Here is a 27,352-nt window from a genome sequence, read left to right on the forward strand (position 1 = left end):
CTACATGTGGAGGAAATTGTTAATGAGGCATGGGAAGAATATGAGATAGGTATAAAAGTCAACGGAGACTTGATAAATCAGTTAGGATTGCTATGATGACCAGGCTATAGTTTGCCAGTCAGCCAAGGATTTGTAAACTATGCTGAGTGCATTGAAAAGTCAATGCAGTAGGTATGGGATGAGATTAAATATGAATAAAAAAATCCAACCAAAATAATTTGTTCTTCTATTTCTTTCCAAACACGTAATAAACGACTCCTGTGCATATTTTAATGGTATTCTACCAGTTTAGGTAGGTTATCATCATCTACTGTTTAAAGTAGATTATGGATGGACAAAAGCTAGCAAATGGTACAGTGACGATTCCCATACCTACCCTAATACAAGAGAACCTAAGGACCAATAATACAAAAAGCCCCTCTTGAACACTGTATACTACCTTCCTCCCTTCACTCCGTCCAACATGTCTATCGTATTCCTTACCCTTCCTCATTTGCCTAACATTATCTCTTCTAACAGAGTCTTCAACATCCTGCATCAAAATGCTCTGCATCCATCTTTGCTGTCACCTTTGTATTTCTCACAACAATCCCCTCTCCTCCCTCACCCTATACCTAGCTCTTCCTCGTTCATTTTCCCATCTTTTCCCTCGTTCATTCCACCTTCTCAACACCCATATTCTACACCATTCATCTTGCAACCATTATACACACACATAATAAATTAATGAGGGACATCAAATAAAATTGTAGACAATGAAACATCCTTGTTACTGCAGTATAAAATTAAATAATTATCAATTTTTAACACTTCTGATGAGTCATCTGCATTAGTCATACATAATGACCTTTTGACAAGAGATTTATGTGCAATTATCAGGCTGTAACTCATAACCAGTGTGTCAATAAAATTTATTATTTTTCTCCATAACATCCGCAACATAATCCAGCATTTCATTTACTGTCGCTACAACACAAGGAGCATTCTATTTTTTGAATCATTACAATAATGGGCTTTCAAATGACCTTTCAAAGCTACAGCACAAAGTCCCATTTAGCGAACTCTCTTATAATCATTGCACTTAATGCACATTGAATACCATGAATGCATTCCACTCTGGGAATGACTCCTCTGGGACTTTAGTAAATAACACAACCACAAATGGAATTTTATTTCTTGTTTATTTTCCCCATTGTCACTCTTGGACCCTATACAATTTTATTTCATCTAATGATAATGTTAATGATAGTGATAATAATAATAATAATGTTAAACATACAACAAATTTACTTGGGGTAGTCACACAACCACTGGAAAGATTTCTAATCAGAATAATTTTGAACACAGGATATTGGAGACCACGGCAGTTGATGTGGCCATTAGTAACACTTCTCACATGACTAGCATCACATATCATCATCAGGACATCTGCTTTTAAAAAGAAACTCAATTTACCTGGGCATGTACTATGTATATGGATCATCTGTGAGCAATAAAATTATTCCCCCAAATGAAAAATAATCACTTTCTAGGTTCATGCATTATTATAATGATTCTTCCCTTCGTACACTTGAAATCTAACCCCCTCCTACTTCCTCTCTCGTCATCACCATCATGAATGCTTGGTTTTCAAAAAAGGAAATTTGTCTAGAGGCGTATCATTCAAATCATATTACTCAAAAAGGCGACAGAGTTTAGCAGAGATATCTGTTTTTATATAGAGCAAATATCTATTTAAAATATCTTAATCACCAATCACAAAAATATTTATTACACACACGCATCTCAAGTAAACAAAGTCTAGATGGTGGGAAATGCCCAAGGCCACTACAAATTGAAGGTTTACAAAAAAGCATCTCATTAAAACCTTTACAAATTTATTGATTGACTACTTTGCACACCTTATGTAAAATTTTGTAATGCATGCAAGATACCGGGAACAGAGTTTAAACAATCAACAGTACCTATCTGATGAAGTACATCACATAAAAACACTTAAGTAGGTGTGGGGGAAGAACTGAACTCAGTATGTACATACTCCATTGATGTAAGTATGGGGGACTTATGAAATAAACCATCACTACCCTTTGATACCACTGCTGAAAAGTTACAGACACAGCCACACTCGTACTGACAAAGACACAATCATACAATGGTCAATAAACTGTCTTCCTTTGTCTGTCAACAAACTTAAAATCCCTCTTATCGCTAAAAGTCTTAGTTATAATAATAATTATCTTAGTAATAAAAATAATAATAATAGCTTAGAAAATGAAGTATTACTTAACTCCCTTACCATGATTACAATTTCATCATCATCAAATTTGCAGCCCAATATTTTTCATCAAAATCTACATTTCCATTCACATTTTTAATACATCTTTGTATCAACATTGTATAATTTCATATTCAACACAATCTCAAAGAATACAATTGAGTGGGGCACATAGTTTCAATTGATATGTTTATAAGTGGTGTTTCAATTGCATAATTGGCATATTGATTGTCTGCCTCGACAATCTTCTCCTCCCTCGCTTCACACTCCCTCCCACCTTTGTCGCTCATACAATAAAACTTAAAAAAGAGCAGTACTTGAGGAGGAAAAAGGCGATTTTCTTTGAGTTGTGGCAAGTTCTGCATTCCACACCCCCCCTCTCCGATCAGCCTCACCATGGATTGTAAATATATACATTTATTATATAGGTATCACATGATTCCTGCAGCTAGCAAAATTGGCTCAAGAGCAATAAAATTCTCACCTGTCTTTTTTTTTTTTAATGGCAAGGGAATATAAAAACATATACAAAGATGTGGCGAGGGTGATCATTTTGGTCTGGCTCTTTGGTAAAAACTTGGTTACTTCATCTATAATACACATACACTTCACCCTCGCGGTAAACCAAAATTATAAAATAAATAATCAATGCTGGCTAAAAGTTTTCAATTTACACTCACAAAGATATAATGTGTTTGATGGCAAGGAGGAACAATCAGATAACATGTTAAGACTGGCATTAAATGCCAACTTAAAATTAAAATGGACCACAGAGGAGAGAACATGAGTAAAAAAACACGATTGAGTAATTTGGTTCATAAATAAAGGAAATGAATGGACATACACTAGAGCTAGATTTGAGATGTGATAAGCTCATCAAATCATTGCACAAATTATTAATGATCATGGATGCAGGTTTTAAAAGCTTTTCAAATGCATTTCAAATCACCCAACATCTAGTAAGTCAGTGCTTGACTCCTATTGACAGTCAGTCATAACAATTGCTTCCAAAGTTAACAGTAAAACAATTTTGTGAACTATCAAATACCAAATCTTCCATTTAGTAAATAAATTTATGTAAAAGGCTTACTCCTTTTCTTTTTGTAGACATATTCATTTGTATCATTATATATGTAATCAGTTCCACTTGCATACAACATGCACGCACACAGAAGCGATACTAAGGCAACAGATTTTTTCCCCAAGTCGAAAACACAGCACGGTCTCAAATCTTAATATTACACAACAGACTTTTATGTGTCTTTTGGTTTGCAACATTGTCATTTCTTTTTAAACATTGGATTGTTTCCCTGCCATTTTTTTCATGTTCAGGAGCAGGATCTATCCATCTATCTATCTCTCTCTGACCTTTTTTGATACACATGTTTCACACTTGACACCCTGTGATATGTAACACTTCAGAGACATACATTTATATGTGTATATGTTTATATAGAGACTAATTCGTCACATAAATTTGTCATCTCTCTAAAAGAGCATTCAGTTTCCCTTTGACACCTTTTTTAAAAGAAAGGCTTCCACCTGATGACAGCAAGGAACTACTCTATGTCTGAAGAAATCATTTATTTTTTTACTACAATTTTTGCTAATAAAAGTTCACCCTTGAGCCCTTCCGCAAATCTACTTTTTAAGACAAAGACAAGTAGCTCCAAAATCAAAATGATTATAAAGTACAAGGTTCGGATTGCATGTTAACAATTTATATATATATATATTTATATTTAAAAGCTGATATGTATTCATTTTCACACGTGTATTACGTAAAGAGAAAGAGATGGAGAAGGATTCCACTCGCTTTCAATTATGGATATGAGATATTCTTTCACAAGCATTGAGCTGCATTTTTTAAATGTTGTCTTTCACCAGAGACCAACAATGGACGGATTATGTCAAAAAACAACAATCTATTTGCAATCAGCTTCAAAAGCCCAAGTCTTTCACTGCAATAGAATGTTAATCATTATATGGGGAAAATTTAATCCACAACTCTAGTGGTGATCATTTTGATTCACTAATGTTCCTAAATTTTCTTTTTCCAACACCCAAATTATACACTTGGTCATCATTACAGATGCGCTGCTTTGAAGATGATGCAAATGGATTCTGCAGACTCCCTCAATATAAAATTGGTGGCAGGGTAAGGCTGGCTTCCATGGGGGACATTAAAAGGTCTCATTATTTAGTTTTCTTAATACAAGAAAAATGTTTAAATCTTCAAGATTTTACTGAGCCCTCTGAATAATTTTCTAAAAATTTCTTCTCAAGAATCTAGTCAAGCCTATCATAAATTTTTAAGTGACCAGAGATGAAACAAAACATTGTGAAGTGTGTGTGTGTGTGTGTTTGTGTATGATGTAATCTTTGGCATCCACATTGGATGCATTCCGAATGCCCGTGAATCATTTCTCTCAACAAGTTACATAGAGAGGACTCTTGCCTCCCATGTAGAATGCATTCTATAGTAAATAGTTTTTGATAAATACACAACAAAGAATAAATGAGGTTTCCCACAAAAAATAGAATCAGTTTTGCAAGTGCTTTGATCAATTGCTTGGAGAGGAATAGTTGATGGGTGTAAAACACCTCATAATGTTCATGTATTCTTTTGTGTCTAATTTGAAGTACCTACTACAGCCAAACCTTCTTCTTACTCCTAACATTACAAAAATAACAATTTGATGAAATAAATACTAGTCAACACTTTTTCAACACCTAGTCATCATCACTTGGTCAGAGGTCAAAACACCTTCGTGCCCAAAGAGGCACCATAGAGCAAGCCAAATAAGAAGGAAGTGATAAACCCTAACGTCCCTCCATGAGTCGCAAACCCAATCACCAAAAAGAATCTTCACAAGTTTCTCATTAACAAATTTTTCTTGCTTCTTCTTTTGTCATAAATATCACATCAAACTTTACACAAAAAGCAACTAGTAAGACAAAACTATTAATTTTTCCAAGTACATATTAACTTCTGGACTCATTGATTCTACCTTACATTTTAATTGCTATAATAATATTTTTAGTAACACACTACAGGATTCACTTATATTTTTTGAAAGCAATTTCCCTTAAAAGCCCTTTTTTTCCCTCAACTCTCTCACTAAGAATAAATAAAGCCTCGGCACGGTGGGGCTGCCTCCTTCAAAGAACAAATTCCTGCTGATCTTGCTCAGGTTAAATGAAAATTAAACAAGATCTGCGCTGAGCACATGTTTACTTTTGGGCCACTATCACCTTCTGGGCATGTGGCTTCCTATGACATTACTAATGATAACAACATTTCCCTCCTCCTCTGAGACTCTAAAGTCTAGGCACAGGAAAAATAATGTTTTGACAATGCTACATCAATTCTTCCCTTTAGAAAAAAACCCTTGGTTCCTTTCAAATCATGCTCAATCAACCTACCCCCTACAAGGAGATGCAGGCAGACACTCAAACACACACACAGCCACACACGGTCACACGCAAACACAAGCACTCCCACAAATGAAAACGCCTGACATCTATTTACAACAACACATCAGACAGCCTGCTTGGTCACAGACTCTTGTTTAACTGATCCTGATTACTTCTCTTAATCTCTTGCAATTTTATTCATGAAACACTATTCATTAATCACATTGGAGAACAGCAGCAGCATCATACAAGTGGTAAAGTTTGAAGGATGGATGGCTGATATTTTGTTCGACAGTACTTATTTACTTTTTTTGATATGGTTCAAAGTGATATGTTCCTCGGCTTGTGTGGCGCAGGCAGAGTAGCTAAGCCTTGGGAGCTGGAATGGAATCTTGCGCAAGTGACCACAGAGGGGATTGCAAGACCCCCGCACGTTCAAGCAAACATCCCCTGATGCAATGCATCTCTGTGCGTGCTCTGCGCACCCAATTGTATGCCTGGCCATGCCGATGCCCAGTGCGGGCTGGGCCCCCTCTCTCCCTCTTCTGATAAAAACCCGTATTGTAGGCGCTTGTTAGTTTGGTTAAAACATTTTAAAAATGGTTTATTAATATTGAAAAAAATTCCTTTGTATCTTAGTCTTCAAAATATACCATCACTGTCATTCTTAATTTTTTTCATCTATTGTTATATAAACTCCATCAAATATTTTTCACTTAAATCTGCCTTCAGGCACATGCAAAAAATGAGGCTAAAGAAGAGAATTGTTCATGATTTTGTGGAGAGCCAAGATAAAATATAAGACTCCTGTCTCTTCATTGTAGTGAGTTTCTTTATACTCCATTTCTGCTATTTAACTTCATGTATTAATTGTCTTCAAACCCATGTTATTGCTATATTTCAAAAAATTAAAGCACATGCATTGTAAACATAGTATACCATTTACTTTTGGTATTATGATAAGTCTGCCTATCAACGAAAGGCTTTAGCAGTGATATATATATATATATATTAAGCTCTCATTTAACTAAATACTTTCGCAAGATTTTTTATCAAACAAATTCACCCTATTTTTCCAAAATCATTCAAGTGTTCATGGCATTTCAACCACATGGTTGAGTTCCAAGTCAAAAAATCTCTTTCTATGTATTAAATATATGTTTACATATGTTAATTAATATTTACTCACTAATCACCTTATTGAGTTTTAACCATGAACAAATCAACAGACTAATGATGCTGCTTCTAATTATTAAATGTTTATCTACCAAATTTTTAACTTACTTCCTCTAAGTCTTTCATCATGAAAAGGTATTTTATTATCAAAGTAGAGAACATAAAAAGAGCTCAAGTTTTTTATAGGGCACCTTTGGTAAAGAGAAATCCTTCACAAAACCCTTCAGCTACAATACCCAACAACCCAAAGCCTCCAAATCTCACGACTCATGGCATTATCTTTTTCTAGTAATAGACACCTTGACCTCAATGACAGCCAATAGCAATGCCACTGCCAATCTCTTTTATTGAGTTCACCCAGCAAGTGGCATCAATGGTCTCAAAACCTTATCCTGTTGGCTGTTAAGTAAAGTTCCCTACCTCTTACAGACTCAGTCATGAGGCAGCTCTTGCCATATTGTGAGAGTAGTTTGGAAACCCTACCCTTAATACAACAAATGCATAGAGAACAGTCATTTTCATTCTAAATGATTGTCTTTCAGACACTCCAAAATGCAAAAGCATTTCCATCCAATGGGATGTTTCAAATCTTTCCATGAGGGATTCAAATGAGGTACTGATCAAACTTTGATCTTATTGCTGTTGTGACATGTTGCCATCTTGACAACTGTCCTATTAATTTGGCAAGAAATTTTCAAGAGGATTCTTTCTTTTTTTTGCAATCTAAATTGGCAAAAGGATGAAATGCCTTGGTGCACCTTGGGTGATACATTTGTGACCATCAAAGAACACACACATGGACACCATTTTGGTGCCGTCACCCACCATGCCCGCCTGATGTGCCAAACGGCCTCCTCTGCATTGTTCCCTCGGTGAAGTGCTTGCTTCTCTCTCAAGTGTGCTTCTTGGAGATGACAATGTACGTTGCTGTGACGCACAGCTCTGGGAAGGATCACTTTAGTTGACTCCTTGCAGACAGCTTCACTTGAGGCAATCGTGAAACCAAGGACTTCTCTGATTGCATCTTGGAATCCATCATCATGGTTTTAGGAACCTCATTACACCAACCATGTGTCCCAAACTTGCATGGGCTTATATCAACATAAGATTTGGGACAATAAGTCTTTGATGCAGCTAAATAACCAATCCTCCCTTTCAAAACTCTTGAGTTTTACAAATGTTTCTAAGATTGTCCCATTTTCAGCAGAATTCGTCATTACTAACTGAAATGAGAAAGATTGTGATTTCATATTAAATGGCAATATTAAAAAAAAAGATTTCATTGAAAAGGAAGCACTTTTAATTGCTCACTGTTAAATCTATAGAGTGACCTTATTAATGAATCAGCAAGTAATGATATTTAAGACATCATGCATCTCAGGATGGTTTGAGAGGTTGAAATCAACTCAAGACACACAAAACTAAGCACATAATATATATTCCACATGGAGCCAAGAATTTTGAACCCATCAGACTCAATTTGAACCATTTCAAAAAGATTCATCATGACACCATAAGTAAGAGTCAGTTCAGAAAGGTTAATTATGACACTATATAAATAAAAGAAAGGCAATCCAGAGTTAAAACAAATTTGATCAATCACCCAATTACAAATCCAAATTATCAAATAGTATTTATTATTAGATCTCCATTACTTATTATTAAATTGCCTTATTGAATCTTGTAATAATTTATGGTGGAAAAAATATCACCTGTTTGGCTTTTGATACCTCAACTTCTGAGTACAAATATAAATGTACAATTATAAAATTCTCCCAGTGTTATTTGTAACATGCATTTCATCTATCTATTAGTAACTAAAAGTAGGTACCTATATTAAAGTTCTAACCAACACATTCTGTCTTGCTTAGGAGGAATATGATCCATAAGAGAATGATATTTTTTTATTACACACCACGGGGTCCATTCCGATGGGGTCATTATGGCAAAGGAGTTTTTTTAGCTATGGTGTGTAACTGCATGATTTCTGACAAAAAACCTCTTGAAATCTCATAATAACTATTGAGTGGAAATCTTAAAATGAATGCATGATGATGAATGACCATTAGTTCCTAAAACGTTTAAATGACATTTACATGCACAAATCAATTTTGTGCATGACATGGAGGTCTTTCTATAAAATGAATACATGGCCATATATGCATGTTTTTATTTAAGTGACGGTGGAAATTGGAAGCAAAGATATAAAGAACCCCAAACTCTTTGGAGCTTGTGTGCTGAGGAGTGTGGAACGTTCTCTCACCCACTGAACCACCTGCCCTTGGCTCCTGACATATGTATAATGAATCTTCAGCAGGATTATCAGCTAAGCACTATGGCATGGACGGAGGTCTTAGCTCGTACTCTTCCCTGTGGCAGTCCTACACCCATAATTTCTTTCAGATGCAATGTGGCTTGGATCACCATTTCCTCTAGTGCATTTGAGCTTTCAGGACTCAAGACACATAGTTATTGACTGCATTCCAATTCCCCCTTGACATCATTATAACTAACGATGCCTTCTGACCTGAGAGTCTCCTTTAAATATTGCCCGGGTGTGCTTCTCTCTATCCACACTGGAATGATGAGCAATGGAAAAGGCATGCTCATCTCCCTCCTCACCACTACATTCCACGTAACATGGCATTTCTGCATACTTGTATCTGAACAAAGACTTCTGAAAACATCCTTGTCCTAATGTCAGGGAATAGTTCACCACTCATTATGGCTAGACTCACTCCTTAACACTGGGATTCAGCTAATGCATTCACTGGCCTTTTGATAAGTTACCTCACATTGATTCCTATTCCTCCAAACTGGCCTTTAGATATTCACTGGCCTGCAAATTTCTACTAGTATCTGAATTGGGCTGCAAAAATAACCTACTTTTTTCCATTTCCATGTCTTAATTTACCTGGCATCATTCCTGAAATTGCTCCAGCCACATTTACTGAACCACATCCAGGAATGCACTAATTATTTTCAGTACATTAAAACATTGATGGACTTTTTCTCCAGTATTCATTAGGTTCCTCTGCCCAGATAGCAACTCCAAAAATCAACGGTGAGCTGGCCACAGAGCGCAGTAAACGGCAGGTATCACCATAGGGAGAGCTAGACCAACCTTTATTATTCTTTTCTAGTCTAATGTATATTGATTTATTTATTGTGAGAACCACATGTGTTGTGGAGAAGGCACCACATTTAACACATTAAAACTAAAAGTCAAGAATCTCTCTAATTTTTGGTGCACCAGATCTACCTTGAAAACTGCTCAAAGATATGCAACAGATCCTATCCATCAATAGCCTCTGCTCACGCATGCATTTCATACAACTTAACAAAGTGAGTTCTCACGCGTATTCCATTAAATCATGCTCTGTGTCTGTTATTTTGATCAGTTTCGGGATATGAAATTAAAGCTTGTGAAAACGTCCCGAAAATTAGGTTTCTTAGCTTCAGTAATGGAATCAGAGCAGTTTTTTCCATTAATAAAACCTTATTTTCACTTGGTTGATTATAATTTCCCCCAGTTATATCCATGGCAATAATGTCAACAAATACGGAATCCCGATAATCAACAAGATGGCGTGTTTCACTTTCTGTACGCCCAAGACTCACCTCGCCGAGGACGCGTCGAGCGCCGTCCCCCGCGCTCCCCCGCGGCCCCAAGGCCCCAGGAGGCGCGGGGTGGTGGCGGGCGGGGGCAGGAATGTCGTCCGGGGCCTCGCAGTGTCCCGCCTTCGCACTGTGCCCCCTCACCCCGCAGTGGTGCGGCGCTGGGGTTCGCCTAGAGGGTGGGCAGCCCCACGGTGCCCCCACCTCCCCCTCCACCTCCCTCCCCCCACCAGGCGCCGTCCCCGCCCCCCGGGGATATGCAGCTCCCGTCCGGAATGAGCCCCAGGCGGCAGAAACCGAGGAAGCTGTTCACGGGAAGAGAGGAGGGGACCATTAGCGAGCATGCGGACAGCGTGCGGCAACGCAACTGACTCCCGATTGGGGGTCGGATGCGAAGGCGACTCGCGAAGGGAACATGAAACATTTGCGACATTCACGGTGAGACAAGTACATCATTATCAAAATATACCATGCCAAATTATTTACGAACCAGGAACCAATAGTATGGAGGATTGGAGTCCCGAAGAGTAAGGATTACTCAATGGAAAGAATTGGGCAGGAAAAAATAATTACATTTATTTGTTCGTCAACATTTTAAGTCCTCGCTCTTTTGGGGTCGAAAGAGTTTGGATCTTCGGGAAGATCAAAAGTCCAAGATACTATCAACGACATCGGTAAGCAGGTTAAGATGCAGCACTAAGAGAGAGGGTTCGCATATTCAAAGGCTTGAGGCATTTGCAAGCTACGAGTGATGGCAGGATCTGCAGGCTGAAGAGGTGAGGTGAAGAGTCTCCCAAAGTAGATACGCTGACTCCAACATCCAAGCCAAATGGAAGTGCCTATCGAAGGGTGTGGCAGGCCTGTGATTGTAATGGAAGAGCGGAAGGAAGCAGTTTGCAGGCAAAATCATAACGGTCTATGAGCATTGGTGTATGAGACTTTTCCAGAAAGATCTTCGCTCAAGGCTGACGAGGCTTCAATTTCGAATTATTCCATTACAGACGAAGCTGCGATTTCAAAAACGACTTTGCCTGAACGAAACCGCGACTCATAGGAGGCATACTTCAGAAATTAATGATGTACCCTAGCTGGTAAACAAAGGACCGAAGCTTATATGCCAGGCACATAGATTTATATCACGATTAATAATTACGCCAATCTTTCATTTTTTATTTTCACCCATAGGCGCGAGTACTTGGGTAATAGTTAGCCGAAAGGTGTTATTTTTGTGCCAAATACCGTTATCTCCAATAGGATATTCTGAAATCGTTAACTAAAATGAATGCGAACAGAATGAGTTTAACTGGTGGATATGTAAAATGTGTACACTATACGTATATATATATATATATATATATATATATATATATATATATATATATATATATATATATATATATATAGTGACTCCTTGCACTCTGATGAAGGTGGCTTAGACCTCCGAAATAACGAAGTGAGTTACGTTTGTGTTTTGGTTAATCTTTTTATTTATTTACTACAATTCTTTGTAAAATTAAATGCAAGGGTGTATTAAGAATTAGTGGACGTCATAAAGGTGGTATTTGTGAAAAATATATATAAATGTCAAAATTCCGGGACAAAAAATTTTAAAACTTTTTGTGAATGTTTGAAATTGTCTCCATTTGGGTCTTCTTCACTCGAGGCTATGTGAATCCATAAAATCATAAACGTGTGAACGCACTGATTGGAGAGTCTAAAGTCTTCACGCAATGGCACAAACGTTGAAGCGGACATTAGGTCTAGAAAATATATGAGAGGCACACATCAACCTTCCGCCTCCCTCAGATGATAGACTTGGAGGGAGAGTTAGTTGGGGGAAGCGTTGGGATCCCCTTGGAGTGTCATCAATCGAGAGAACCAAGGTGTCGAGCCCGAGATTCTCACTCTTGACCTCACGGACGGAGCGCTACTCTGCGAGCCCTCATTCGAAGGAGGTCGTCTTCCAGGGAAAGGGCGAGGTGAGAGACAGGGGCTGTCCCCGCGGTGGGAAAGGGCAATTGGGCATTGCTAACGGAGGACGGGCAAGGGGGAGCCGTTGGAGAGGCTATTGAAAATCGTGTCGGCAACTGACAATAGAACGCTGTAGGCAGTAAGGTTTAAACTATAGATTAAACTTATTAAAACATTTAAAGATGGGTCTTTTTCCGATGACATTAAGAATATAATACGAACCCCAACGTATTACGGGCGGAGGGATCACGAATATAAGATTAGAAAGATTGACTTCAAGACTGACAGGTTTAAAATGTCATTTTTTCCAAGAACAATAAGAGACCAGAATGCTTGTAATTGAAATCCCCCAGGAGTTAACTCGACACAATAAGTATTAACCTACAAGGTAGGGACTGCGCATGGCTATACGAGTGTATTTATATATTTTTTGCAGGTTCCTCCATCTTAACCCCATCCATTTGAAAAACCCTAACCCCCTCATCCCTTACCCTTTCCTCCTGGTGCTGCACCCCCTGCCACACACCTTTTTAGTGGCTCCCAGGGCATTGATGTAGATGTAAGGTTATGAGGGATTAAGAAGAGTGATGAGATAACAAGACTAGAATGCCCTAATTCCACTCAGCACGGCTTTGATTTGAACGTTGCGTTCACGGGAAGTACACCTATCTATATCGCAAAATCGTATGTAGTCAGGTGCGCTTATTCTGGGGTGAGGAGGATGAAGAGATGTAGGAAGGTTTTCGTTTTGAGGAAGTTTAGCGAGAGATGTAGTTTGTAGGGCGATGCGTACCTCTTCAGATCGCCATTCTCGGAGAGAGAGAGTTCGAGTTTATTTTGATACTTAATGGAGAGTTCAGTTTTGTATCAGGTCAGGCGGGGAAATCCATGGCTATGGAATTTTATTACTGCATCGAGGAAAGTAATGGAAGGACGTGGATTAAGTGAATTTCGTTGTACTGAATTAAATGTAGAAATAAGAATTGAAGTGATCAAGGGAATTATGACCCGGAGGAGGGAGCTGTCCACGCTCGGCCAAGAAGAATGCATGGAGCGGACGCACGCCCGTGACGAAGGCCCCCTTCCTCTGCCGATCTTCTCCCTCCTTCCACGGGCTATGTCCTACGGATCCGTCCACGTTTTTCCCCAGCACAAGCGTCTTCACTTCAACATTAGATCCTTCCATCATACAACAAGGGCACCGTCATAATCGCGGGAATGGTACCATTTCACGCCAACCTCTTCATGAGTCACCTAGAAAAACACTTTTGCCTCCTGAGCAAAATCCCCCACCTCAATCTCCCTGATTCGCTGCCCTCCTCTTTATTTGGGACCATTGTACAATCCCGCACGTTGCCCACATTGATCGCATGCGAGTGGAAATTAATGGGTGCAATCGTCTATGCACAGCTGTGAACTGTAATGCAAAAATATGAGCGAAAAAACAAAAACAATGAGACGTTTTAGCAATATATATATATATATATATTGCTAAAACGTATATATATATATATATATATATATATATATATATATATATATATATATATATATATATATATATATATAGATCCCCCAATAAATAAATTGAGAAATTTCAAGAAATTGCGGGGGATGCCGCAACAGTAACTTTTAAACGGAGTCATCCGCTAATGTGCATTTCAATGCAACAATTTCAGAGATAGGAAAAAATCATTCGTCTTGACCGGTATCCCCGGTCAAGGCGAATCATTTTTACACTTTGAAATTGTTGCATTGAAATATATTGAGAATTACATATATTCCTCAATCTAACATTAGAGGCCAAGAATAATTTATACAATGCATTCATACCTCTCCTTCTCTCTCACTCTCTTTAACTTAATTTTGCTCGTAACCAGGCAGAGTTTTGGTCTATTTAAAAAAGGCCCGTCATTGGCTAGTATTTCAGGTTTCTCCACTGAACGGACTTCAAATCCCTTTGTTTTGACTTCAGTTAAAAAAAACATTCCAAAAACGACGAGGGATAAATTCATGACACAGTACAACAAGATGTACTCGATGGAAGCATATTCACGCTGAAGTTTCCGCGGAGGCTCTCCCAGCGCACATATCGGACTGCCAAACATGGTCACCGTCGCAGTGCTGGCAAAGGAAACGCGAAAGTTTCACTGACTTTCCATTGAAGAAGGTGCTGCGCTGAATGTCTTTTTCTTCATGTCGGCAAGAAGGGGACAAAAACGATGATAGCAGAGGTCATCTGCATTGATCAATCGCAGTCGCCAGCTCCATCCTTTTGGTAAAGGCCCCCTGAAGGCCAGCTGAAGGTTTTCATTAGCGCTCTTCGGGTTTTGAACTTAGGCCAGTGACGTTTCGCGCAGAAGCCGTACTTCTCTTCCCACGCGCGAGCGAGCGCGCATCCTCCGACGGGTGCAAAACGTATTCAGAGAACGATGGAAGAATCCACGTGGAGGAAGGGTCTGAATAAATATCGATCACTGTTCCTCGGTCATTCAATTCTTCCTCTAATCTCAATTGTCATGGATGGCAGTGTCAAATGGCATTTGTCATCCAAGCCCCTTCAAAAATCGTCAACATATCACATTCATGTTTGACTCAGCCTTGTGATTTCTTGAAAGCGAAATTATTTGGTACTTATTTTCATCCTACGACTCTAATATTGATCTATACGTAAAGTGCTCAACTAGTCTGCAATCCCTTAGTTGATGAAACCACTTAGGCGCAAATACGCGAAACGCCTTGGACATAACGGAATTGAAGACAGAATTCCTCAGTTTTTCAACAAGGTTTAAATACATTTTTTTTTACAAAACTACGAATGGGAAACTCTTATGGTTAACGAAGTGTAGTTGGACTAGTATCAATATTAGTCTTAAAATAAATTTTTGCCTCCAACTCTCAGTGATCAATTATTAAGAGTTTAGAAGAGCAAGGAAATTTGCTCATCTCTATGCATATTTACGTAATTCTGCCCAATTCACGTACGCGTATCAACTTCGATAGTGGAGACGTTTCACGGTTCACAGGACGTTTTTGTTTGATCACTGGCCTAAATTATTTTACAACGACCACAGAATTGATACGAGTTGGTACGTCCACCATGCATCTAAATATCGATCGAATATGCTTCGCTCAGTATTGCATATGAGTACGAGTTTATTGCTCAGTAACTTCCGGGGGTATTACAAACATGAGTGCATTTAAAAACATGAAGTTTGTCATTTTTCCTTTTAATGGAATTTAAACCAAAAAACAAAATGTTACTTCAATTGGTACTATCAAAAAACCGAGTTATGAGTATTGAACAGGATACATTCTAACGTTCCTAGAGTCCGATTTAATAAACCTTTCATAATATTTTATCAATGTAAGTATACAAAGCACATAATCGAATATGGATAGGGGAAAAGTTATTACTATTGTTCATTCGTATGTTCCAATAGACAAACCGTTCTGGACTTGATTTTATAGCGATCCCAGGGTATATAAGCAGCGTCTGTTCCCCAGTGACTGCAAAGGCGTCTGATCCAAATGGGGCGGCCATTGAGTGATGGTGTCACGTTAAAAACACTATCAAGGAAGGCAACAGGAAACCACCTCAATTATTATTCCGCAAAATAAAATAAAGGACAATATTGAGAATATGAGTCCTGGTAACTACGGGACTCGGTCAAATCGGTCGTGTGCCGTACCCGGCAGCGGGAGAGGCAAGGCTAGGGCATAAGATTTACTATTTCTCCTCAAAAAGTTAATAGAAAATGGGTCCACTACTGTCCAACATGTCACCTCGTGGCCTTAGATAGTAATTTAATGTTTAGATGCTTCAACGACTGGGGACTTTTGGAAGCAGAGGCTGGTTTGCTATGGAGATGGGACACAATCGAGCACCGATTCACTGGATACTTATGGTACGAAAAGTTCCCTTTTCATTTCAAAACATTTTCTTCGTCTTTCATATAATTTGCGGCTGCTACATATTTAGGACAAGTAGTCCCTGAGACATTCCCCCTCGTGTTGAACGCGCAACTATTGATTGAGGCGGTGACGGATGAGCAGCGGCGCCGTGATAATTCGAAGGAATCTTCGCCGGAGGCCGACCATGCTTTCTCACGGTTGGTGGGAGTGTGTGTCTATGCGTGAGCGGGAACCCGCACACATCGGAGGACGGAATCCTGGCGTGCCGAAGGGTGTTAGACACGCACGTTCCCCTGGAGACTGCCGGGCGGTAATTTCCAAGGTCAACGCCAGACGCGTCGGCATTTGGTCGTCGTCAGGAGGTGACCTCGCTGGCGGAGGGAGGGCTGTGGAATATATTCCGTTGCTCACCTCGCTTAGCTTGTGTCGCAGAACTGAGCAAGGTGAAGGAAAGACCGAGCAAGGCCCGCATATACAAAGGACACCTGGAGTTCCCCTTATGCCTAGGGTTCACCTACGCTCGAAATCCTTAATTGCAATCGCAACTGAGGGGTTAGCCGAACCCCATCGAGGCCGATTCCGTGGACTAGGAATCCTGCACTCCCAGGGCTACCTAACATCGGATTACGACAGAAATTCTGACTCGTACAAAAAAATTAAATACCACTTCGAATTCTACGAGTCAAAATTTTTACCTCGGCTAACGAAATCCTTTCCCTACATTGTTTTCTAGTTATTCCATTGTCATTTGTATCGAATCGCTTATCACAATCATCCACATATGTATGAGCGTGTTCAATCACAACTCCAAACACTGCATTTCACTCCAACATCATATTCATTGCATTATCTCAATAGTTTCAGCCTCAACTTTGTGGAAGTTCATTTTAATAAATGAAAAAGAAACACTTTGTTCCAATCCACCACTTTATTACAGGTACGACTAGTTTCCTACGACTAGGTACCTGAGGATGATGCCGTAGCGTCGAAACTAGTCGTACCTGTAATAAAGTGGTGGATTGGAACAAAGTGTTTCTTTTTCATTTATTTCATTGCATTACTCTAATATTTCATCTATTCTAAAGAATCTAATCGAGTATCCATGCCCGTGAATTGCCTTTTCCTTCATTCATATCAATAATTTTGTTAACTTAAAATTGTTCTTATTTATTTTGTTGGGGTTGAAAATTAGCTCTGCACTAATTCTCTGGCCATTACTCAACAATGATTAATAATTTAATAGGAAACCAATGTAGTCCACATTGGCCACACTTTTCGAAAGAGAAGGCATGCCAGCAGTATTGAGGAAGGTAGCAGGAAACTATGAACATTAATTATTCCATGGTACTATGATGGACACACCACAGATATGAGTATGAATTCAGGCATTCGGTCTGCTGCTGCTAAAGGATTCGGTCTGCTGGGATATGCCTGGCAGATGGCTAAGTTAAATATTAAAATAAGAATTCAAATTCTATTGGAGGTGGAACAGTTTATCTATCTCGGACATGTTCTGGACAAAAATGGTGAAAATAGTGGGACATAAGATGAAGAATTGCATTTGGCAAAGAAAATTTTACAAGGAGGAGAAAATCAATCACAGAGAAGTTGGGTAAGGATGCTAAGAAAAGGCTCGACAAAACTTTGATATGGGGTGTGTCTTTGTGCAGCATGGAAACATAGTAATTGAAGAAATATCATCAAGAAAGGAAAACAAACTAGGAAGAGCTAGGCTTAAGTGGGAGGAGAGAAGTATATTAGCAGTAATCCACAGGAAGTGGCAAAGATACAAAGCAATTAGTTTGTCAATGGTATGTTGGAGACTATGATATAGGGGGGAGCACTAGGCAAGCAAGTAAGGGGTAGGAATAGGATAGGGATGTTGGGAGGATTAAAGGGAGTAAGGAAGCATGTGGACTTAAAGATGAGTTTATCGCCGTGCCATATGTCTAGTGGTTTTTTGTTCGGAGAGGAAGGGTAATCTATTGTGGTACCATTGTGTAGACTCTGTCCATCAAAAACCTATCCTAAATGAAAGAATACCAGCACCTTTTGTTATTTTAATTCAAGGTCTTGACTTTTTGCAATCATTTAGGCAGTTGAATCCTATTTTTAATGTAGCAATCTTTAAATCAACATAAAATTCTATACTGACATCAATTAGTTAGTAACAGAAAATTGTGAATGGATCGTTATACATGAAATCATATAATCTGGAAATACTTATTTGCTATACTAACTTGGACTTTCTCCAGTTTTTTTCTGTGAAGGCATACTTGGTTTATGATAAGTAAATTGACCCACTCCATCAAATGCATTATTATTATGGATCTCAGTAAAGAAATTACACTCAGCTGTTAAGCCATATCTTGTTCATTAAATTAAATTATTTGATAAATGTTTTGCAGTTTTCATACTGTACAACATTACCATCGGTGAAATTAATTTTATTTTATATAAGATGGATCCTCTAATTTGTGCTGAATTGTTTTCCTTTTTAAAGTAATAATGGCTGAAAAATTAAACTTGAGGTAATCTCTAATAAAACATAAAATATAAATTAAGCCTCCAGAATTAGGCTTCATTACCTATATATAATTTTAGAAGACAGTAATAACAGGAAGTGGTACAAATGAATTATAATAATTGGTGTGAAAATTGATTTGTATACTGAAGCCATAACCTAGTGAACTCTGATTTAGATTTAGACTGCAAATTATTTGCCTGAATAAGAGTAATTATTTTGCACTTTTAAGGAAGGCACCTAAGTTACAATACAATGAAGTAATATAATTGTTTTGTATCCATGCTCATAACAGGATGACATTCCTCGTAAATGTAAACAATATTGAACAGCAGAGCTTGGGTGATGGGACCATAGCAGAGAACTTAGAGCATAGTGATTTGATGAGTCTTTTCAAGTAAACGCAAGTGGCTGGTGAAACAAGCATGAAACATTTTCAAATTGGCAAGTTATTTCTTTGGAAAAATACAATCAGATTTACTATTTCTGTAAACTTAATAGTTACCTACTACCTATATTAGTGTAGTTTGACATGCATACATTTGAAGAGGGTCTCTATTTCCAACCAGCTGATAGGACGGTGGCCAAGGCTAGGCAGTTTAAAGATGTCTGGAGCCTTAAACATACTTTAGTGAATAAGGGTTTTAAATAATTTCTTTGACAAGGATTGTGTCCCTGAAGTGAGTCAACATAAATTTAAGGACATGGATAAATTATGTCCATAATAACCATTATTGGTTTGTACAAAACTAGCATCAGTTGAAGATTTAGAAATCTTTTCTTTCCAAAATACAATGTCATAATTGATAGAGAATTGTTTGTGAAAGATTCAATTGTAATACCCAAGTATTACATATTGATTGGAAATTGCCTTATAAATATTATTTTTTGACTTGGTGTACATGATCCCCTCCTAGTTTACATTATTGTAGAACACTAATACTCTGTCACAGATGTGTGATACATGTCAGTCACATATTTAGGTGATGCACGTTTAAATGCTTGATGCAAACCGCAATGCTAACCTGAGAACTCTAACATAATTGCTGATACATTTGAATCATTTTTCAAAAAATAAAATTTGCATGGTCAATGTATAACGTTGTAACAAAATTTCAAATGATTCCAGTTATCCTATGGGTAAATAACTGGATAGGCATTGCATTGCATGTATTGGACTGCATGTTGCAGAATTCTAGTGACAACTACACATTTCATTTCGCAAAAACTACTTGAGTACAAGAAAAGCATGAATGATTATCATGACATTCCATGCGCTTCTCAACAAATGAAGTCATATCCAGTGGGGGGGTATGGGGGAAGACGATCATTCATAGAAATTGAAGTGAGTGGTAGATGCAGTAACCACGAAAACTATGTTCCCCCAGCAGGAAGCTAAGTGACCAGAGATGTTACCTGGCACCTTCCAAGGTAGGTTTTTATCCTTAATTGTGAATGATATGGGGGTCAGTAAGTCATGTACAAATACATGATGGAGAGATGCACTATTTTCCCTTTTATTACATTGGTTTTTCCACAAAGAATCAAGACTGCTATATGAACCTTATGAATTTTGGGTTTATCATTTAATTTAAGATACATGTAAAAAATATTTCATTACTACCAGTTTATGTTTACTCCCCCATGTATTTTGATTGATGAAGTCACATGGCAAGCAATGATTTATTATGCAAATAATGGAAAATGGATCATACACTATTTCTTCCTCACATATTTCTTTGTCACAATGCTTGGGTTTTAAGTCATATACCTGTCCATACTGTAATTTCTGTCAGAAAAATACATGTATACATAGAGCTGAAAACAGTTGCTCAGCCCATGTCATCAGTTATAGTTTAAGATGCAGTAAAATGATTATGTATATACATGTAAGTTAACAATTGGTATTATAAGCTTTTTTAATTAACAATAAATTTATATCAGTGAAAAGATAAGATCAATAACTTGTATTTACTTAGTTATTGAGTCAATAACAATTTTCGAATTATGCTGGGAAAAATTAAATTACACTCTCTAAGGTAAATGTATTGGTAACATTGATTATGTGATATATACTCAGCCATCTACCAAACTTGCTCGGATATCCACTACACTAATAAAGAAAATATCCCATCTATGCAACTATAGCAAGTGAATCAAGTATATAATCAGGGATTTATTTCAATATTTATATTTTTAGGCATGAAGACATTACTACTTAATTAAAAAGAATTAAAAACCACCAATGAAATTGTTCTTCCCAAGTTATTTAGTGTGAGCGAGAATTATTAAAACATACTGTCACATCACTATTTTGTCTACTCTTCCTCCTTCTAGTGGATAGAAGGGAGTTGGAACATTATGAGAAAAGGGTAGGAAATATTTTGATTTGGGGAAAATGTGGCTGTAGTAGTTTGGGATATCTAGGAATGAATAATGGGGGGGGGGGGGGGGAGAGAGCATGGGACAGAAAAGATTAGGCTGGTAGAAATTGGTAGGGAGAGAAAGCGCTATGAAATGTAGGACCCTGGTAAAAGATTCTCTTATGTATTTTAAATTATTACATAGAAACTTATATGAAGCACTGACCTTTATTCATTGAGTTAATTATTGTGAAGTCATAAATCTATCAGTCTGACTAAAGCCTTGGGTTTGTTTCTTCTCACCTAGAAAACTCAGCCATTGGCAGCTCAGGTTTTCTAGACCCAGCAGAATAACTTCCTATGGGTGAGGCACTCTATTTATCTGTCTCTTAGAATCCTTGATAGGATGGGCAACACTTATATGCATTAGTATTTTCTGGTCGAATTAAGATCTAGGAGCATATCTAATACTTCATGATTAAGTATAAACTGCTATATTGGGGTGTGTTCACTATCTTGGTAATCATGTTGTACTTAGACATGTATTTAAGTCATGTCGATAATTTTGCTGACTTAAATAATAAAAGTAAATTTCCCCCTTTGTTCCAAGATATTCTTTATGCAGTTCTCATTAACGAATTTGAGGGCAAGACGACTTATTTTCAGCTGAAACAAGCTGGAAAGCACTTACTCAACAGTCAAGACCCTGTCTGACCCATACATCATTTTTTGAATAATCTTAACAGAACAATTATTTGCTCATTAGAAATTTTTCATTAAAAATCACATACTTCATGTAAGCCATTTACTGCCAAAAACATTAGTGATCAAAATAAACTCTGGGAACGTTTCATAAAATCTGGCGATGGCATTTTATCTTCAATTGTCAATATTTTCATGGGAGATGTCATTAATGCAGTGCACACACGAGAGCAATAAGCTGTGAACTGATCATCTTATGAGCTGATGGCTCTCCATAAGATTCAACAACCTTTTTGGAAATACAAAATAAACTTCCATTGCAGAAGAATGCCAGAGCTGCCAACAAGTCTAAGGACATATATATCTAAAGAAGAATAAGGCGGCCCATTATTTTCTATTGCAGCCTTGTGTTTAACCTGTGAAGTCACAAATTCCCTTTTTCTTTAGTCTTCCATGCATTAGTAGTAAGAGTACTTTTAAAATTGCAGAGATGCTTAGTGGGGGTAAAAAGAGCATTAGAAGCCATTCAACACAACTTATCTGTGTGTGATTTGCCATATATCCATCTCAAAGGTTCCCTACTGGTTACAATCCAGGTGCTGTCATGTACACAAGTAAATTGCTCAGAGATGGATGGATGGATGGATCAGATGGATGAGAGAGCAGTTAGGGGGGTTACCGCAGTGATGAAGAAGAAAGTGACAGATCCAAAGAGGGGAAGGAGGGGCAGGAGAAGAGAGAGGAATGCTCAGAGTCGAGTCAGTCTGTGAGTAAAAGTACGCACGAGGTAGCAGTAGTGATGGTCAAAGAGTGAAACTCAATTCTTTTCCATTCTCAATCATTGGTCCAATATTTTCAAAAGGGCGTAATGGTCCAATCACCCAGCATCTTGAAGCACCAAGGTTGGCACCAGCTGGACAGGCATTATGATCTGTCTCCTCATCTGGTCACATACACCCAGCAAGGAAATGAAGCAAACCTGAGTGAGGTGCCCACGAATGTGGGTGGCCCTGCGTTCCCCATATTCGCCACCCCTGACCCCGCTCTTCCTCCTCCCCCCGCCCCCCTAACGAGGGCCGCGCGCCGCCATTATTACCCGCCCACCACTCTTCGTGACTCCCTCGACCGTGACAGACTCGCACATCCGTTCATTCGTCCTCCGACTGCAGCAGAGAGTGAGAGTGTATAGTTCCGACGGTTTAGGTCTTAAGGGGGTGGGGTGGGGAGGGGGGGGAAGGGGGTGTTGGAAGGCGGCGGGGGGTGGGGGGAATTTAAGGACGCGGGCGGAGGAGTGTTGGGTCCTCACCTGCTGGTATTCCCCTTCAGTTGGTGCTGGGGTAGGACACCCAGGCCGGCCACGCGAAAGGCAGCACCCTCCGGCTGTCCCTGGAACCACCGCGAGACACCAAGCCGGGCGACCGAGGCGACGCGGATGGACAGTTGGAGAGAGAGATAGAGAGAGAGAGAGAGAAAGAAGGAGGGGAGGGGGGTTTGGAGAAGGTTCAGAGTGACGTCATTGGAGTGGCCATTGATGTGCGTGCGTTGGTGCGTGTGGTGGAGAGACATTTGTTGTCGGCGTGTTTATGTCGTGTTCGTTATAGGGGTGGGGAGGGGGCCATTTGCGTTCGGGGTGGGAAGGGATGGGGTATTTGGTGTCGTACAGGGGATGTCCCCGTGTGTGTAGGGGGAGGACACGGAGTGGGAGGGTGTGGGGGGGGGGGAATCGGGGTGAGGAGTTGTCGGAGTGAGTAAGAAACGCGTATGAATAAGAAGAACGGTTGCTTTGCCATCATCATTACACTAATCATGATCGCTATATGCCCTCTCTCTCTCTCTTTCGTTTACCCATAATTCTCTAGTGCTGGTTTTCCTCCCTCTCTCAAACTCTTAACCGCATGAACAAAGGCGCACGTTCGCACAGACCACGCAAACACTAGTGAGTAAACGATGTTCTAAAGCATTATCATATTTCGAGATTGCCCTCTCCAGAAAGGAGAGCCACAATACATTGGTGTACGTATCAGTTTGTTTTTTATTCAAATTCCGGGTGGGCTTCGTTGCTCGACGTGACTTCGAAGGAAGGCAGCACTACTCTACGGCAACCGCACGAGGTGGCGCTGCGGAACCAAAACGAAAGGGTGAGGCTTGGGGAAGAGATTTTAAAAATTTCCTTCGCATGAGCTGGCTCCCGATCACTTGTGGTAAAGCGAGAGCCGCGGATGGTTCAAAATTGTTACAAAAAATCACCATGAAACACACAAGAGTAAAATTTAGCGTACTATGGCATAATAATTCTGCGATATCTTAGAAAACAACTCATTATCGAAAACAAGATTACGTTTAACGCTATTCCGAGGTGTTCCGGGAAAGATCGCTGTTCGTCGCGTCTTGCCCAGCCGCGTTCCCAGGATCGTCCTCCAAACCCTCGGAGGGACGGTGAACCAGTCGAGCGAATGTGCCGCGCCAACACACTCGTCCACCCCGGCCTTCCCTCCTTTCCTCGCTCGCTTCGGCACTCGAAGGGCGCCTTGAATGCGCTCTTTCCTGATTTTCCATCCCGAGACGACTGCTTTCTGTGATCCTCGCTGACCGCGCTTGTTGCTGAGGACGATGAACTTTCACGTCACCCCCCTCCACCGCAAGCTTCTTCAAGTCACAGACCGCCTTCGGGGAACCTGCCAGGACAATTCACTTCGACAACATGCTCCTAAAAATAATTTCCAGAACCACCATAATCGACGAAAAATGTTTTTTTGACCTTTAATCCAAGAGAGAGCCATCTCGACCCCTTTTCGGTTACCTCATTCATTTGTCCTCGGCAAATAAGGTTGATAGTCTCTCCGACTCGAACGAAGCATTTCAGACGCTAACGTCCACGTTCAACACAAAAAGTCCCTCGACTTCGTTCTCTTATAAACGGCTATCCTTCAAAAGTAACTTCAGCTTTAACAACTTCAATGCAATCCCTGGCTTACTAAGAACGCTCTTCGATCTATCTCTACGTCAAAAGTGTGTGGCTAAGTGTCTCCAATCTACCCAATTAGGTACAGGGAGAAACTCTCCCTTGCAACATCCAGTTCGCCAAGCGAACAACGAAAACCAATGCAGAGACGCGGACACAAGTTTCCTTCCCCTCACAGCCATCTTTGTGCATGCCCTTACCCCCCCAAATCCCTCCCCTCCTCCCAAACCCCTGTTGCCTCCCCCTACTCCGGACTTTGATGCTCGAGAGAGGGGATTGCTGTCTCTAAAGAAACCAGCTTCTCAAGAAGGTCAATTACAAGCAAGCGGGAGTACGTAACTTAAGCGCCTGGCTACTAACAGGGGGGCTTGGGAGATTATTTGGTGAAATTCTGCTTGGCATTAAAGTTAGCCTGAATCCAATGAATTCATGTGAAATTTGACTAAGCATATGTAAAATTCAGTTCCAACGAGTTCGGGTGAAAATAAAAATCAGTAATAGATGCTTATTTAATACAGAATTTGACCCTTAAGGTGTGAAGAACTAAAATATTTCGCTTTTCCACGAAAAATATAATTACTGAACAAAAACAGAAATATCACATGCGCATTGATGCTTCGATACCGATGTTGGTTATCACAAAACCGTGGACGATTAAAAACGAGCCAATAATATCAAATATCTTTTTTTTTAATTTTTAATATGCTACACACAGAAATGGCGGAATAATATTTTCAAATGGAATTTGGAAACGTTCCTCTTCTGGAAGCCTTCCGTCCGCTATAACCCGACAACCGACCGATCCCGTCTTCAAACGACTTTTTCAACGCTTCCCGAGCCAAACATATTTCACAGAGGTTGCCACCAAGGACCACCACCAATTTCTCTTCCCCGTCCTTCTCTGGAAGAAGAAAGGACCTGGAATACTCGTGTGCCCACAACTTCTCCGAAGAAGGCAATCGTTTCACCAAAAACTTTAGGAAACATCTCGTGTACTCATTACCTGCAATTTGGTTTTGTGTAAATATATTAACTCTGCGATACAAGTGAATAGAAAAGGCACAGGCGCTTATAAATTAATTAAAAGTTCAATCACTTTTCTTTGGACTATAGCTCGATGGTCGCCTTCCTTCATCAAGAACATTGGAGAGTTTGTTTGTTCCGTCATATAAATCATCAATACGAGTAGTATAATCATTAATATAAATGGAATAAACTTATCTTTTTTCAGTTCCCTCGAATCTTCAAGGAAGAAGAAGTTCGTAAAAACCTCTCTTTAACTATCGGTCGCCTCAGGCTTGTCCGTAGCTGACTGGAAAATTGGGACTTATGGCCAATGGTCGGGAATGGACAAGGATTTAAAAATTAAACTTTTTTCTGACCTCAGGACTAAAATAACTATACAAAAAAGCTTTCCACACGTTAAACGAATAAGTGATACCTTGTCAGGCACGAAGTTATCGACCATTCTCGACTTAAAAACTAATACGCATCATATGCAAATAGCGTTATAACACGGCGATAAAGCAGCGATAAATCAATTTTGAAATTTTTCGTACAAAAGCAAAAATATTTTATTATATCTCTGCATTACGAAAACAACAAAAATCTCGCAGTAAAATATCTCATGATTCAGTTTGGATATTGTACACTAGTTATTGAGGGAAGCAACCTACTACTAGACACTAGTTGTTGAGGGAAGCAACCTACTGCTGAGGGCACATGCGACGAAACGGGGAGAAAATAAGGATTTTGCTGGATTGTAAGATGAAAAGTGAAGTAGGCACGTGGAATGATTAATAAGTGAGTTCTGTGAAGAGTGCGCGAAGGACAGGAAAACATTGGAAATGAGATGAGCCCACATTTGGCATAAGTCGGAGGGAGGACTTGCGGGTGGAAGTGGAACCAAGTGACGGCGAAAGCGAACACGTGTTCCGAAATGGACGAAGCGATGCAGAGACGGAGCGGGTGATGATTGCAGGTGAATAAAAGGGGGGGGAGATAGAGAGTTGCATTTAAAATCAATGAAAGGATCGATCGCTATAGATGATGATCAAGGCGATGATGAGCACGCACCTGGCACCCCTTATCTTACAAGTTGGACGGATCCGCTCTGTGCTCACACGCAGGGAGAAATCGGGAGTCTTACGGTAAACAGTCTGGAGTCGAACGTCCGAGCCCTCGGAGAATCGAATGCGCCCTCCCGTCACCACGGGGACTGTGGACATATTGCCAGATACACTGAGACAGGCTTACAGTAATTAACCGAACTCAAATAGCTTATCAGTCAACATTCCTCCGGAGAGTAGTAGTTCCCTCGTTTGCCGGAATATTAACAACAACATGAGAGAGATTCGTAAATATTTGACAGAAAAAACATAACAGTTTTTAAGGTTCCAAATGTTGTGTAACTTTGTCAAAGGTAACCA

At 39.4% G+C, this 27,352-nt stretch overlaps 1 protein-coding gene and 1 long non-coding RNA gene across 2 annotated transcripts in view; both read right to left on the reverse strand.

Moving 5' to 3' along the window:
* Positions 1–1,162: 1,162 nt before the first annotated feature.
* On the reverse strand, positions 1,163–10,620 carry LOC139693326 (uncharacterized). Its single transcript, XR_011702039.1, has 2 exons — positions 10,490–10,620; positions 1,163–8,091 (listed from the first exon to the last, which is right to left on the reverse strand). It is a non-coding gene; the product is annotated as an uncharacterized lncRNA (long non-coding RNA).
* Positions 10,621–10,744: 124 nt separating this feature from the next.
* The window catches only part of LOC139693315 (protein couch potato-like), a 280,979-nt gene continuing 264,371 nt past the window's right edge, over positions 10,745–27,352 (reverse strand). Inside the window, exons 8-9 of the mRNA XM_071591430.1 lie at positions 23,268–23,347; positions 10,745–10,791 (exon numbers count right to left, since the gene is read on the reverse strand). Of these exons, the coding sequence (XP_071447531.1) occupies positions 23,284–23,347 (64 nt within the window). The 3' untranslated portion in view covers positions 10,745–10,791; positions 23,268–23,283. The remainder of the gene's footprint in view (positions 10,792–23,267; positions 23,348–27,352) is intronic.

Source organism: Hetaerina americana, unplaced genomic scaffold (genome assembly GCF_022747635.1).
Source record: "Hetaerina americana unplaced genomic scaffold, ioHetAmer1.1.p SCAF_46, whole genome shotgun sequence".
NCBI lineage: Eukaryota > Metazoa > Arthropoda > Insecta > Odonata > Calopterygidae > Hetaerina > Hetaerina americana.